The sequence below is a fragment of the Rosa chinensis genome, chromosome 2, assembly GCF_002994745.2.
Source record: "Rosa chinensis cultivar Old Blush chromosome 2, RchiOBHm-V2, whole genome shotgun sequence".
Lineage (NCBI taxonomy): Eukaryota > Viridiplantae > Streptophyta > Magnoliopsida > Rosales > Rosaceae > Rosa > Rosa chinensis.
Genome location: NC_037089.1, coordinates 9621714 through 9638446, shown reverse-complemented (window position 1 = coordinate 9638446; position 16733 = coordinate 9621714). Strand labels below are relative to the sequence as shown.

General features: G+C 36.9%; 1 protein-coding gene across 10 annotated transcripts; it reads right to left on the bottom strand.

The window, feature by feature from the left end:
• Positions 1-154: 154 nt before the first annotated feature.
• Positions 155-8976, bottom strand: LOC112185393 (monosaccharide-sensing protein 2-like). Of its 10 annotated transcripts, none has more exons than XM_040513957.1 (11): positions 8644-8976; positions 8148-8233; positions 6753-8055; positions 6341-6388; positions 5235-5299; positions 4732-4981; positions 3541-4580; positions 2870-3436; positions 1759-2633; positions 1170-1357; positions 155-1022 (listed from the first exon to the last, which is right to left on the bottom strand). In XM_040513957.1, the coding sequence occupies exons 7-11, from the start codon at positions 3617-3619 to the stop codon at positions 587-589; spliced, it is 2145 nt and encodes a 714-aa protein (XP_040369891.1). In that variant the 5' UTR covers positions 3620-4580; positions 4732-4981; positions 5235-5299; positions 6341-6388; positions 6753-8055; positions 8148-8233; positions 8644-8976; the 3' UTR covers positions 155-586. The 10 variants fall into 10 exon arrangements, with proteins under 10 accessions (XP_040369891.1, XP_040369894.1, XP_040369890.1 ...); XM_040513960.1 differs by having other exon boundaries at positions 5249-5299; XM_040513956.1 differs by having other exon boundaries at positions 5235-6388; positions 6753-6880; positions 7889-8055.
• Between the last annotated feature and the right edge of the window lie 7757 nt (positions 8977-16733).

Genomic DNA, 16733 nt, shown 5'->3' with positions numbered 1-16733 from the left:
CAATTAAGCACTTGTATTTAACACAATTGCAGTGCTTCTAGTCTGTAGTGGAGAATCTTCAAGTGTGAGATACAGAAAGCAATTATTCTGATAGATCTCTAATGGAAAATCTTCAAGAGGATTAACGAGAGGCATTAACGAGAGGGACGGATTCAAGTACAAATCCACTGAATTCTGAGAAACAAGTGATAACCATCAACTATCAGATACAGTATGAAAGTGACTGCAGGGAGAGGAAGTTGAATGGCAGGGCAAGTAACAAGCTTGGTAGGGCAACAATCTCGGGGCTCAGTGCATTGAAGACCAATTTTTCCGGCAATGGTAGGGAAAGAATACGATAAGGAGACACTATGATGAGAAAGGTTGATAATTTGATATGATCTATGATCAGATAAGTCAACTGATATGACCAGAAAATCTTATCCCATTGACATTGTGTTGACTATTTACGACCAATAGCAAAGAAACCATCTCCATAGAAAAGCAACTCATTCACATTATGTATGTAATTATGTATGTAAACTTCAGACACTGTCTTCAACTCAGTACAAACAAGTTACCAAACCAAAATTTCAAGGGAGTGAAATTAGTTATCTGAAGCTGGTTTTACTCCAGCAGCAAAGAACTCAGAAATCACTTCTAGAGGCATGCCCTTGGTTTCGGGCACTTTCAAGTAAACAAATATCCAGGAGATGATGCATCCGACAACGTAGATTCCAAAGACACCAGCAAAACCAATGGAGGAGAGCATGACAGGGAATGAGTAAGTGATGATGATGTCTCCAATCCAATAAGTGAGAGCACAAATGGCAATGCAGAGGCCACGGACGCGAGTAGGGAAGATCTCTGCACAAAGAATATTTGGGATTACCCCGAAGCCCATGACGAAGCAGCAGAGGTAGACCAATACACTAGCAGTGGATATTGTGGCAGTCCAAATAGTGCCTAAGTTGACAATGCTGCCAAACACTAGTAAAGCAAGCACCACTATCAGTATTGGTAATGTGGATAGCAGCAATGACCTACAAGAAGAAAGATGAAGGAAATTAAGTTATGGTGTTCAAGGTATTTAGATTCAGATTAATAGTTACAATATTTACTCATACAGTCATACTTTCAAAGTGTGCATACTCTATGGAAATGAAAGTAACAGTAGAAAGAGAATTTACCTTCTGCCAGCTATATCCATAAGCCACATGGAAGTAGCTATGCAAGGAAGCATTAAGAATGTTGTGATGGCACTTAAGAAGAGAGATGCAGAAGCCGAATTCAGTCCTATGTTAGATAGAAGAACTGTTACGCCTGTTCGCTCATAAATCTGAGGAGTGTAGTAGAGAACCCCATTTATGCCAGCAATCTGTGCAGAGAGGCGATAAGAAAAACAAGTCAATTTCCCACAACTTTTGTATCTTTTCTAAATACTGAGGAGTGAGAACCAGAGAATGGAGATTAAATGCATACTAGTGACAATATTTATTGTCAAGTGGTCATGAAGATAGAAACAGTTTGCTTAAAGGTTTGAATTGCAACCTTCAGGCAAGTCCTTGTGCTAGTTGTCTTAAAGCTTATACAGACTGCTTAAATACATTTGATGTGTTTTTTTTTTAAAGGAGGAAATTTGATGTTGCTATCTCAAAATTTATTGATGCCTTTCACTAATGGTAACAATGTGGTTCTTGAAGGTCTATGAATAGAAACATAACAGTAAGATAATGTAGGTTCCTCACAAACTAACTGCAACATAGAGTAAAATTTTACCTGCTCAAGAACTTGAAGTCCTATCCCGACAACCAATGCGCGCTTGACTCCTGGTTCCAAAAGCTCTCTCCATTTTGAACCTTTAACAACAGCTTCTGGTGGAAGAACCATCGGTGGACTAACCAAAGCAGCAGCCTGAATTGCTCCATTTTCTTGCCTTACACCAGAAATGGAAACAACCGATGCAGGTTGAGACCCAAGTGCACTCTCCTGGTGCAAATAGACTCTTTGAACTCCTTCCTTCTTCCCATCTTCACTTACTCGCTCAGCATATTTATAAGCAAGCTGCCAACCACCACCAATATCTATACTACTAGTACTACCTGCCTCAACAGCATTAAGAATGGTATTGCCTCTTACACCTAAAACACTTCCACCAGATTTAGGAGTGGCAATGTCCTTGTCCACACTTGTTGTTTGACGCGAGATCAATGGACTTCTCAAACTGTCATCACCATAAGCCCCGGATGTTTCTGATTCATTGTCCTCATCGTCGCTTTGGCTCTCCATGTCCCAATGCTTACTGTGATGCTCCCCAGCATTAACCAGAACACTGCCTAGAAATGGAAGCATGCTGCTGCCCTTGCTTCCTCCTCTCTCAGAGAGCTTCTCATGGACACTACTAAAGAGCGTCACAAGAGGATCCTTAAGAGAGATGCTACTTTGGTTTGTAGCATTCCCATGGTGAGATGTCAAACTCTGTCCAGTTATTGGTTTAGCAATATGTGATACTCCCTCTTCATCCCCATATAACCTTATTTGGTACTTCTCTTCAGTTGTTGCCTGGTTAAGCACATTGGCTGGACTAATAATGTACTCTTCCAATGATGTATCTTTGCCAGTGTTTAGACCTTCAACTAGCAAAGCCAACTCACCTGTACAACATAGAAGCCTCAAGTCAGCACCAATTTCGATTCCAGGTAAATCCGAATAATAGGCATATAAACTAATTCGCACCAATTCCTTTTAGAATTACTAGAGCATCGAACTCAAAACCAGTCAGTTGGCAATGTAGGACTGCTAAAAATTCGGATTTCAAGTAAGCAAGCATGTCATAAAATATCAATGAATTGAATCAAATGGGAGAACAAGTAAAGCAAGAGTTAGGCACCTGAAACATCTTCCCTGCCATTAAGTCTTTGCAGCACTTGTTTTGCCTCGAGGATTCGTCCCTTACTCACAAGCCACCGAGGAGATTCAGGCAGGTAAAGTATTGTCAAAGCGAAATAAGCTAATGACGGAATGGACAAAACACCGAGCATCAATCTCCACTTTGGTGTATCCATCAATGACATTCCAAACACCATACAATAAGACAAGAACATCCCACCAGAACCAGTGAATTGTGGAAGTGTATTCAATCTTCCTCTAATATCCGGTGGCGCTATCTCAGATATATAAGCAGGAACAAGAGTAACAGCCAAACCGGTTCCAAAACCATCTAACAACCTAGCCAAAAGCAAGACATAAACATTTGGAGACCAGAACATTACCAGACCACTAACAAAGAAAAACAGTGATGACATAATGAGCATTGTTCGCCGCCCCAGCCAATCCGATGCTGGCCCAGAAAATGTTGTGATCAGTGTGGCTCCAATGAGTGATGTTGCTACAATAAGCCCTTCAAATGTCGGTTCACTTTCTAAATTGAATTCCTTTTTTATATAAAGAACAGACCCTGCAATATTAATTTTTGTGAAACAACTAGATAAAAATATGAACATTGTGGCAAAAATAAACGATTTGAAAAACAGAGGAATCAGAAACTATGGGACGACATGCCTGCAATGACTGAGTTATCCCATCCTTGCAACATGTTACCAATTGCTGCAGCAACTGCTACATACACAGCTCCTCTCATTTTCCGGAACCCCGAAGAGGATTCAGATAACAGATGCAAGAACAACTGAAGCTTTTTCAGATTTTATGAATACGTAATGAAATTTTTGATCGAAAGAAGAACGTACTGTCATGAAATTTGAATTTTGAATTTTGAACAACACAGGCCATTTTGTCACTAGCTGGTTGCAGGTCTCGGAATATGAAGGTGACATTCACATTCATAAACGTGTCAAATATGAGAAGGCAAAGGTGAAACGTAATAATTGGGAACAACTTCTAACGGTAGACTTTGTATAGCTAGTAATCTTTTCTGGAAGGCCAATCTGTCATGCTTTCTAGTTTGGCAAGAAAATAAAAATCAATTGCCAAGTGCTAATTAATTACCAAATTTTCATCCAAAAAATTAATAAATTTAGGGTGATCCTATTCACACACCTATTTTTTCTATTCACACACCCCCTTTATTTGTTTACTAGAAAGTTTACCCGCGCGATGCCGCGGGCTAAAGTTGTTACGTTTATTTTGTTTCGCCCTAGATCTAGGAGATGCATTTTGTATGCATCATATGTACAAACAAAAAAATAGTTGGTCTGATTTTGTTACAAAATACTTTCATGTAGGGAGCCAAAAAGATGTTCATGGCTTGATTCGCTGCTAATTGACATTGCTTAAAAGTATAAAAACCATTAGCTTTTCAAAAAATGGTTTATGTCATTGCAGTTCAAAGCATGTCATGTAGTCAGCGGAAAGTAGATGACTGGCTTCACTGATCTTCTGTTGGCAGTCTTCAAAAGGAGTTGCAGTTTCTAATCCTGCTTGGCATGTGTGCTCTTGCCTTCTTCTTGTGTACTTGTATTTTGAAGCATTTAATAGTGGATGGCATGATTTGATCATGTGTGCTGTCGTCGTGAAATGAACTTTCTGCTATAGATGCAACAAAAATCTGATCATTCTTTATTTCTTGCATATTCCATAAGGTCCTGATCCATCATTGATAGTTTGATCAATTTTAGCTCCAATGAATGTACACACAAACATAGAATTTATGTGACACAAACAAAGTATAGCAAGTTAATCTATGCGTATAATAAATACTATTAAAAGTAAAAAATATTAATGTTAGTGACATACCACATTTGCTTCTTTGCTATGATGCTTGTCCAATATTATTTCCGTGTGAAGCAGCTTTCTCGACTCCTAGATTGTTGGACGTGCTTGCACCACAGTTGAAATTTATAGCAGATGTACATCTTTTCCGTTTGTGTTTACGACTTTGTTCTGAAGTATGAAGGTTAGATTGCACACAATCATAATTATCAACACTTTTATCCGCTTGCAACTGTAAACTTTCTTATGCTTGTCCTCTGTTTAGGCATCAGAACTACAAACAAAAGAAGGAAACAAAAATTATTCAATCTTAAAAGACCGAATTTGAAACTTGAGGGGAAAAAAAAGGAAAAACTTAAAATGAATAATTTCTTGTATATATAAATTGAAGTAGTGAACTGAGTTAACTGCAATACAACAGCAATTCTAAAAACACATTTTGATTACTGCAATTTCCATTATAATATAGCAAATTCCTGTTTGCAGAACTAATGGAAATTGAGCCGAAAACTTTTAATTCACATTACCAGTTTTTAATAACCTGTTCTTGCCATGATTTGATCATGTGTGCTGTCGTCGTGAAATGAACTTTCTGCTAGATGCAAAAAAGTCTGATCATTCTTTATTTCTTGCATATTCCCCTCACTTGATAAACTTTCACTATAACTTGCAGAACGACATAAATCTGCTGAGCTATGATCACCTTCTAAGAGCTTTTTTTTTTTGTCATCCTCAGTTTAGGTGCCATAATTGTATTTCAAAAGCGAAGCTCAAATTAAATTGGAAAACATCAGAACATATTCTTCTTAAAAAAGGAATCAAGAAGAGCAGATCAGTTATATACAGATATAAATATGTAGTAAAGCCACTTGCTAATTTAATTGAATTAATAGTAGCAGTAGCAGAAGTGAGAAAATATGCTCCTTTTTTGCTGTTCAACGATGATTGCTGAGGAAAACCAAAGTCACGCATACATAGTGAAGTTAACATTTATCTGAACTAAAAAATTTGAAAAGTACTTAGATCATGCAGTGGCCATATAACATTACTCTTTAAATCTTTAAGGTTACTTTGGATTTCTTAAGAAAAAGATAATGAATGTATAGCTTTCCAATAAAACTTTCTTCATTTAGGGTTTACTGCTAATTTTAAAACATAGGGTTGAGAAGAACTTCAACTATCTATCAATTGACTGCTACAAATATTCTAAAGAGTGATAATCAGCCTTTCATTGCAGCTTTAGGCCAAAACACAGTCCAAATCTTTAGCCTCTTTCATCCTAACTTGAGGGTTAATAAGCTGAACCAAGCTTCTACACATACTTATCACATAGAAGAACCTAGAACTGATCTTATCCTAGAATTTCACAAAACTTAACTCTTAAGAAGCAGTCAAAATGTGCGTTTAAATTGAATTTGAAGTGTGTAGTTGAATAATTGAAACATAAGTCTCTACACTGAATATTCAGGGATGTGTATTTAATAACTCACTATGATCACATATAGCAACTCACCCAAATCCTAATTCTCTCAAACACCAAAAAAGCTTCTTCCTTTAGAAGATTAAAGATATAATATCATTATTAAATTCAATAACCAAATGTAACTAATCCACATTATTTGAAGATACATACCTGAATCTGAAATAGTTAGAGAATCTGACAACACATAGTTCCTCAAATCTGCAGAACGAAAAAGAGGTGTTCAGAAAAAATTGCTTTTTCACTCATGATAACTGATATTGTTACTGATAACTGATATTGACACTGCCAAAACTGCATGGAAGGTTTTGGAAAGAGAGCGCAAGGTACTGAGGATATACATGGATACAGTTCTAGAAAAGTAATTTATGTTCTGTCCAGCATATTTGATTATTTCTATAAACACCGCTAGTTATTTATTAAAGTTTAATTGGCAAATTATTGAGACTACAAAGTTACAGTTATTAAGTGTATTATTGACACATACCAATTGCTTCAATTCTTATACAGACACCAATCAATGAAAGCAACTGATGCATAAAAAAGGAACTGAGACAGCACATACCTCAACTTCTCGGATAATAAAGAGCACATATCTGAATAAGTATAAGAAATTGAGACAGGAGACAGCACAAAGCAACAAACAGAGGAACAACAGCAAGATAATGAAGCCTACACTTTTTTGCATGAAATCTGTAAAGTCCACAGAAAACAGCAACAAATTCCTGAAATTAATCACACATTTATGTATTCCATCACAACACCTATTTCTGAAATATGTTTACACAGGTTAAAATTTAATCAAAATCAAAAACACCCAATTGCATAATATAAAACTTTTATCAATAGATTACCAAGCCTCTAAATCCTACCAAGTATCTAATCTCCAGACATAGCTTTTCATGAAATAAAAAAAATGCATATATGCAGCACACATCAAATACATAAGACCACCTCGTACCAAATGAACTTCTGTAAATAAAGATTACAGATTAGCCTCAATCTAAATGCGAAACAGATTCCAACTTCGCAGTGGCTAATCTAACCATTATCATACGTTTACCACATAACAAAAATTGATAGCAAAAAAAAAATTGATAAACAATATACATAAGAGCTTGTAACTCAAAAAGAAAAATATCAAATAACGAAAATAACATGTTTCTTTTGAGCTTCTGGGTGTGTGAAGGTACGGCTGCCAAACATATAGAAAAGCCAAAAATCACTGATTTCTAATGGATATAATATATACAATTAGTCAAACTATATAGTGCACATAATTGCATGCAAATGATATTTCAGATACTCTCATTACCATTAATGCAATATCCTTACAGAGCAACCAAATGCCTATGCCTAACTTTAGTGAGGACTGCAATTTCTGCTTGAAACTCATTCAACCCCTAGGTACCCACTACCACAGATTCCATCCTTTTAACAGCGATTTTGGTCCCAGCATGCAATTCACCTTTATAAACAACTCCAAATCGTCCTCTACTTAATATATAATTCTCGCTATCAAGTGCCACAAACCATTTGATACACTATAATACCAGAAATTCCACTAAAAAAAAAAACAATAATATGCTAAATAATGTTCATAAGTAAATCAAACAAAAAAAAAATTATAAGTTATTGAAATTGAATAGCAGCTAATCAGATTCCAAAATTGGAAAGTATCATAGATGCAGAAAATATTACCAAAAGCCAGCCATTATACATTACCAAGCAACATATGCTTTCACCCTTTAACTTGTTGTCATGTTGTAGTATTCATATCATCAATAAAAGTGGACATCAACAATTACTCGGATTTAATCGATTCCCAAAGCCAGCCTTGAGTTGATATGTCTTATGAATTCTGCTTCCTGCGAACAAAAATAAGAAAAAGCTTAAAACTTTTCCATCGTAGTTCACAGAAAAGAGTAATTAAACTGCAAAAATGGGCAAGCATGCATACCTTTAATAAGGCTATGGCTTAAATTGCAATGAAACAATAGCTTATTCGATACTTGACGACCCAAATCAAACGAAGCAATAGGGCACCTGCCACAAATATAAAACGAAAAGGGCATCACTTTCTTGAACCCATAAACACACATTTCACTTCACCATCATCATCAAGTAATTGCACCTAATGGTTGGAAAAGTGCCTACAGACTGATCAGCAGAGCATGCAAAATAACACATTATTACACAGTATCCAAACCCAGAAGCTAAGAAAATGAATAAAGAACAAATTCAACAAAAATTACAACTAAAGACCAAAAAAGAAAAATTCACCGATTTCTATAAACTCTCCAAGGCGTTCTACTGGCCAAGAAATGGTATTATGGTATGGTTCTTGGTATTCAAATCAGGCACTCAACCACCAGAGAACAAAACATGTCTTGAGTACAATCAAAGACCCAAACTTGTGCAAATTTGTTGAAACAAATCAGATGGTTAGGTCTTACCTTTGAATGAGAGTGGACTCCCCCAGATGCGAATTGAGCCGGTCACCTACGACGTCGCTTACCATCCACCACCTTCCCCTGCGATGGTGGACTGAATATTCTGTTTTGCGCTGATCCTTTTCCTGGAGTATAATGGTATTGAATCTTTTTACGTATTTGCCTTTTGGGTTTTGAAGTGAAATAGCCCGAAGGAGTAGAATAGCCCGAAGGAGTAGGACTTGATTCCGATGACGAAAGATGCTTGATGAAAACAAAGGGGATTAGGCAAGGAGAGAGAGGAAACGAAAAACAGAAAAACAGAATAGAATACAACTCTCGGCATGCAGGCACAGAATAGAACACTACTTGGTGCGGATGCGACAGGTTGCGCACGGCTCCGCAAATCGACAGGTGGCAGGGGCAATAGAGTAAAATACGGGTCAAGTGGCGGGGCAAAAGCAGAAGCACACTGTTACTGTTACAGTTACAGTACTCCTACTTTGTTTTTGTATATAGTAAATTACTTTAATTCAATTTTTTTTTACAAATTACCCAAACTACCCCCCTTGCAATTATGTTTCTTTTTATTTTTTCTGTTTTCTATTTAGAAAGTCAATTATGAATCAAATATCATTATACAATAAATCAATTTTTTTGCTACTAAAATGTTATGATAGGAAGATCTTCTAAGTAACACTAATTTTCATCTAAAAAAAAAAAAAGTAACACTAATTTTCAACAGTAAATATGGTTTTGCTCTCCACATTCTGATTGTTAGATAAAAAGGTACCAGACCTAATTCAACATTATGAAGAGAATGCCAATACAATAACTAGTTGGTTATTTAGAGTAGTAGTTACGGTTACTGAACTGAAATGTATAAATGGTAAAAAGTTGGTATGCATATAAAAATGAAATGCATAAACCATAGTTAGGGCTGCAAAACCAGAGAGTAAAAAGTTGCACATGATGATCTTACAGTTGCAAAGAGCAAGCTATCCTTATTTCAACACATTTAATTCCTTTCAACTAGAAGCAATGATAAATTGTCAGCACAAATACTTCAATAGTGTATATTGGAGCATGAATTACCCAAATAATTTGGCAGAAAATAACAAAAACCAATGTATCAGTACACAACATCGCTTCATAAAAATAAAAACTAATAAACAAGAGTAACTAGAAGCATCAAAACCAATCAACTCTCAATAAAAAACACAAACCCTTGCTAAAACCCACCCCCACCCCCACAAACAACCACTCCTTATCTTTGAACCCCCCCCCCTCGTATTATAGTTTTCCTATGGCAAAATCTTTCGTATTCTAGCATAACATAGTAGAACAAATCATGTCTATAATCATAAAGGCTATCATTATTAGGCTGTTGTAAAGTTTTATAGTTGCTTAATGGATTCAAATACACCAAATAATTTCAATTAGAATCTAACCAGGAATGAAGGATTCAAAGAGGCTCGAACGATCATTGAACTCATATTTTTCTTCCATGTCTCCATTGCAAATCAAGTGTAAAATTTTCTCCAAAGATGGGTCTAAAGTTGCTTGTTCTGCTTTGATTGAACTTCAAAGCATCACATTAGAGAGATCGAATGACTATGCTAGAGAAATTTTTGATTAAAAAAAGAAAGGGAATCAAAAAGTGTTTTGAAGTCCTCTGTGCCTGCGGGAAACTAAGGGTTTAGGATTTGGGGATGATTAAATTGCCAAATAGAAAAAGAAAAAAGAAAATGAAAAAACTTAATTGCAACGGAGGGTAGTTAGGGTAATTTGTAAAAAAAAAAAATTAAAGTAATAGAAAAATAGAAGGGGTGTGTGAATAGCACCACCCTAAATTTATGCAAAAATAAAAGGCACATTGACGGAGGTACATTGTTGAATTCCTTATGATTGGTAAGTCTTCTCACCAAAGAGAAATAGGTGGTGATGTGCTCCAAGACTGTACGTCCCTCATGAATTCAATATTTGGATGATGACATTTAAATTTAATTTTTGGCACTTCACCACATGACTGACATGAGTGTAAAAATTATAAAAGGGAAAACGATTGTTGGCCTCAATTAGGCTTAAGATTTGTGGCCTCAAATCTTGCATGCTATGTCATCTACACACATCACCTATTTGCCAAATCATACATATAATTTTATCATTATAAAATTTAATGGTTCTAAATTATTTTGGTCTTCTTCCAAAAAAAAAAAAATTATTCAATCAAGAATAGAAAAAATTTGGCCAGTACCATTTGGTCTAATGGCTTAGTCTCCCCTTCGTAAGTGGAAAGTTGTGAATGAAAGACTAGTTGTAGCATTTGAGTTGTTTATCTAATTTGAAGAAAAAAATAGAAAAATTTTCATGTGATTCGATCAATAGATTTGCATAACACATGTATATGAATTCGAAGTTTGTTGGGTTCCTGCAAATTATGAAAATATAATATGAAAAATACACATGCATATGAATATGAATATACATATATATATATATATATATTTTTTTTTTGAATCCAAATCAAAACTATTTCTCATTAATACTTAAGCTAGAGTAGTCCATTACATACTTTTTCATTGCCTTGAAAACAGAGAGCAAATAAGAAAAATGGTATTTAGAATAGTACCACTCATTAAAGACATCCAATGTTCACTTATTAAAAGCAAACATATGAACTATGAAACATACATAGTAAACAGGCACCTAAAAACAAAAAGTGCATAGTTCCCTACAAAAAATAGGAAATAGGAAAGCAAAGAAAAACATAAGCTAATACTAATAGGCCTTAGGCAAACTGACCCAATGCACCGAGCCTATATGTGAAAAGCAAGGAAGCCCAGCCTCCTTCCTCACGCCAAAAAAATCAGTGCCGCCGTCACGTTGCCTGCTAACGACCTGCCTGCTACCGATCTGTCGGCCACCGACCCGCTCACTATTAGGGATGGCAATGGGGAGGGTTAGGGATGGGGATCACAATACCATCCCCATCCCCGGGGTCATTTTCTACCCCCATCCCCGCCCCAATCCCCAATAAAAATATATTGGGGATTCCCCATCCCTATCCCCATTGGGGACTAAACCTCCAAACCCGCCCCAAATCCCCAATAAGAATTTAATAAATAAAATAAAATTTTCTCATATTTCCTTTTTTTAAATCAAAATCTACAACAAATAAATTTAAAATATGATTAAATTCATAAATCATAATTCTGTGAGTGCAAAAGTCAAAACACTACTAAAGTAAAAGTGTAGCCATTAATGTATATATTTGTGATTTATATTATAAATATATATATATATATATAAGTTAACCATATGTATATATTATTGGGGCGGGTTTGGGGATGGGGATCACAATACCATCTCCGCCCCATCTCCAATCTTAGATAACGGGGATTGGGGATCCCCATCCCCATTCCCCATTTGTCCCCGAATTCTCCCCCCATTAGGGGCGGGTATCCAATGGAGCTCCGCCCCACTGGGGATTTTTGCCATCCCTACTCACTATCCTTAACGACCGGACAAACACCTACAAGACGAGAATCCGAGCCGCGACATGCTTCCATCTCCAGTAGAGGAATCCGCATCAGCATCCATCGATCGGGTTGTATATGGTTAATGTTGTACTGTAAAAAGTTGTTTGTAAATAAATTGAATAAAATTAATTTGGACGTACATGTTTTCTAAATTCAATTTATTAATGCTACTTTTTAGACGAAGTTAATTAAAATTTAGAAAGAAAAGTTAATGCATATATCTTGTCACCTAGTTCAATATATTAATGTTATTTGGAAAGAAAAATTACAGGAAAAGATTTAATTAAATGAAAAAAATATTAGTGAAATATGTAGACATCTTTCTTAAATTAATACATAATTAATGGTTGCTATTAATACGCAATTTTTTTTCGTCACCTAATTAATTAAATTAGTGTCATTAATTCACCCCCTAAAAATCTAAAAGGAAATATAAATAACAAATTACATATAAGTTATTGACAAAAGATGACTTAACAATTACATCCTTTAAAAATTGAATTAAACATATAATGACTAAATCTTACAAATAAGGACAATATGCTCTCCACTTACCACATGTCATGAGTTAATTTACTTTCTTATCCTTAACTACTTATTTTGACTTCTAATCCCTTTTGTTTGGCTCCAATTTTGTTGCAGCTGGTCAACAGTCTCTTTTCTTGCGCGGGCGTGCCAGCACCGTCGGGTGCGGTCGTCGGGGGTGTCCCTTGACCTGACTTCTGTCGAGCGATTGTAGACGAGGAGAGCACCAACCTCGTCGCGGGATTCTTTGTGCCTCGTGGCAAGGACTTTTGCTGAGCTTCTTGAAAATCACAATCGATACTCGATGTTGTAGATCGAGCAGAGCAAGAACCACTAGGAAGTGAGGAGAACTTGCTAAAGCGTGACTTTAGCTTGGCTGGGTTGCTAGGGCGTTACCCTTGCTTGGCTGGTTCTGTAACCGTTGTGATTGCGGCACTACCGTCGGCTCCCGAGGAGACTAGGACCGAAGTACATTGGCAGAGGGTTTGGTGGCACTGAAAGTCGGCTTCTGAGAAGACTAGGACTAGGAGTGTGATCACCGGTAAGAGAAAGAGAAGGAGAGGAGTTGCTCTTAGAGAGGTTGCTCTAGAGAGAACTTAGATCATCTTAGAGATGTTTTGATGTTGTGAATGTGTGTTTGAGAATGAGAGGAGAAGGTGTTTATATAGGGAAGAAAAAGAAGAGTGAAATGATGAGTGGAAGAAAAATAATGAAAGTGGAGTATGGAAGTGATTTGTAAAATATGGAAAAGATAGAGTAATGATGAAATGAAAGCAAAGCATGAAGGTGCAGAAACATGGAAGTGATGATGATCTATTAAAGATATTGTAGTAGAAAAATATATCCAAGGAAAAAGAGAAAAGCATCTAGCTCTCTTCATGTGGGTAGGAAACATGAACATGATGAATGTTGAGCTGGTTTTAGGTCAGTTTCTTCCCCTTTATTCCTTCAATTATTTCTCCACCAAGACTTCAGAATGGGCCTTCGACTTCTTCATAAAAAATGTTCCATTATGAGTGTAGATCATCTTGGTAAAATTTCAGAGCTTTTAGTATAGTGGTTGGACCGAAAACGCTGCTGGACCTCTTACAGGTCCAGTTTTCCAGTTTTGCTTATGCAGAAAATTGGACTGATTGTTTGAAGGCCTTCCACTCAAAAATAGCTCTGGCACTCTTCATAAGAAATGATCCTTGGGCTTTCTAAAATTAATTTGAAAAGGTTTAGCTCATTTAGATTTCATTTGATTAGTCTGCCGCCCCTCCTTCCTTGTTTAGCTCGGTTTCTCCTAGTCGAAGTAGGAAAGTGTGCTAAAGTTGACTTTTCATTTCCATGTTTCCATCATTTCCTTTTCTTGCAGCTCGCATAATCTTCCATATTGTTGCAGGTAGGCTTTATTTAGCCTCTAAATAATATATCTCGAACTTGTCGACAATATATAGCTTGGGCCACTGATATTGGCTCAATTTCTCTAAGACACGCCTTGTCAGGCCAAAATGCTCATTTTGGGTTCAAACACCTTTATAAGGATTAAATCTTACAAATAAGGACAATCTGCTTTACACTTGTCATATGTCATGAGTTAATTTTTTTTTTTTACCCTTAATCACTTTTTTTTTACTTCTAATCCATTTATGTTACTTTTTTTTCTCTTTTTTTTCCTGAGAATAATCTCATACTCGTCCAGTTCTGCTACTGCACTTGTACTCGTGTTCTGCTACTGCACTCATCATCGCCTAATCCTGCTACTGCACTGCACTCATACTCGTCCAGTTCTGCTACTGCGCTCGTTATCGCCCAATCCTGCTACTGTGCTCGTCCAATCTTGCTACTGCGCTCGTTGCACTCATATTGTCCAGTTTTGCTACTCGTCATCGCCCATTACTGCTATTGCGCTTGTCCAATCCTGCTACTGCGCTCGTTGCACTCATACTGTCCAGTTCTGCTACTCGTCATCACCTAATCCTACTACTACACTTGTCTAGTTCTGCTACTGCCCTCGTACTCGTGTTCTCCTACTGCACTTGTCCAATCCTGCTATTGTTATGACCTCACTACTAGTGTAGTCAGTGATGGACACACGTAGGGACGAGTGGGGGCTACTGCCCCAGTCAGCTTTTGACATGTGGCAATTGAGATTCTTTTTTGTATTTTATGTCTGCTATCTTTATATAATAATATAATAGATAATTGATTGTTGATGTGTATGGCCGTATGGTGCTGTTCTGTTTCACCAAAGCACTATCATTTAATTATATGTAGATGCTGAAGGCGTGCAGCTTGCCTTTCCCAGAGACCCATAAGACCCCATTTCCCATTGTTTTTGTTCCACTGAGAATCTCCATTCCCCAAACAACAAACTCAATACTTCCTAACTTTCTTCGATTGAGTCCGACTTCGACTCTTTGAGTCTTCATGCAATCTCTGCCCTTCTGCAACTCAGTCTTGGATTGATGATCTTGAAGGTTAGTTCTAGTTTACTTTCCAAATCGATGACTTCGTTGATTAAATTAAATTACTCTTTTCTATATATTCCTGCGTCCGCCACTAAGTGCAGTATTGTGCATTCCCAATTGCTCCGATTGCGATCACTCTTACTATAGTGCAGCTTGTTATCTTGTGGTAGATTGCAGTGACAGCGGTGAATGTTGGATGACTAGAGGTGGCAAACGGGCCTAGTCGTGCTTCGTGCCGGGCTTGGGCCGGCCCATTTATTATCGTGCCGGGCTCGTGCCGGCCCATTTACTTAAACATTAAGCCCCGAGCCCATATTGTGGCGGGCCGTGCTCGTGCCGGGTCAATAACGGGCCGTGCTCGTGCCTACCCATTATAAAGCACGATTTTAAAATCTTAATTTGAACAAATAAAAATTAATTTTATTTAACTATTTAGAAAATTAAAATAAATTAAGTTCTACAACTTTTTTCTTAATCTTAGCTTTTTAAGATTAGATTTCTAATAATTTTTTATATTCCACTATAAGAAAGAAAGAAGAAAAAAAACTCAAAATATGTTTTTAGTATATTATTGTGAGATTAATCTTTATTAATATAATGAAGATTTAGTATCTATTATTATTTCCTTCAATCTATAGTTGTATTATTATGAGATTAGTCTTTATTAATAAACATATATTTAATATTTAGACAAAATACTTATGTCAAAACAAGGATATAATGTTTTGTTTCATTATTTTGACAATATAAAAGAAAGCATTGGTGAAATTGTCATGAGATTTTAAATAAAAATGTCTCATATTCAAATCTCATCATTGTAGTTTTTTAATATATTTTTTTAAAAAAATGAAATTTTGTGTTTGTAACGGGCTGGCCCACAATATGTCGTGCTCGGGCAGTGCCGGGCAGGGCCAATGGGCCAATATTTTTAGGCCCAGCCTGACCCGTTATTCTAACGTGCTAGGGTCGTGTCGGGCCACTAACGGGCTTGGGCCATGCCGGGCCTCTTTTAAGCGTGCCGGGCCCGTGCCGTGCTCGTGCTTAGTGGCCCGTTTGCCACCTCTATGGATGACCATGAGTATAGTATGGCTGAGGTCTCTGCAGTGAAATCGAAGGTTAGTTTCTCGGCAAATCCGACAGTACTCTCACTCTTCGATCTCAGAGGTTTCGGAATCCGGAACTCCATTACAATTCCATCACCACATGGAGCCGCGACGGAATCTTTCTCTGCCATCTTCTTCAGAAATCACCGGAGTCGCAAGGTGTTGGAGATCGAAAGACGATTCTGAGTCAGCAATGAAGTTCGAAACCTGCACCAATGTTTCGGATCTCGGTGAGCCTAGTTCTGGCATGCACGGCGTCTTTCTCAATGGACTAGGCATTTTTCGCTGCTGCTCTTCCCTTTCTCAGTGATCAAAACCCAGATTGAATAAACACAATGAAAAGCATAGAAATTGAAACCCACCTTTCCGGAACCGAGAAAGCCGATGATAATGGTCGCCAGAACACTGGTATCAATACCCAAGGTCGGATTCTCGTCGAGATTACAGAGATCATGCTATGCTTCTGGAATACCCAGATTGAGGGTTTAGAT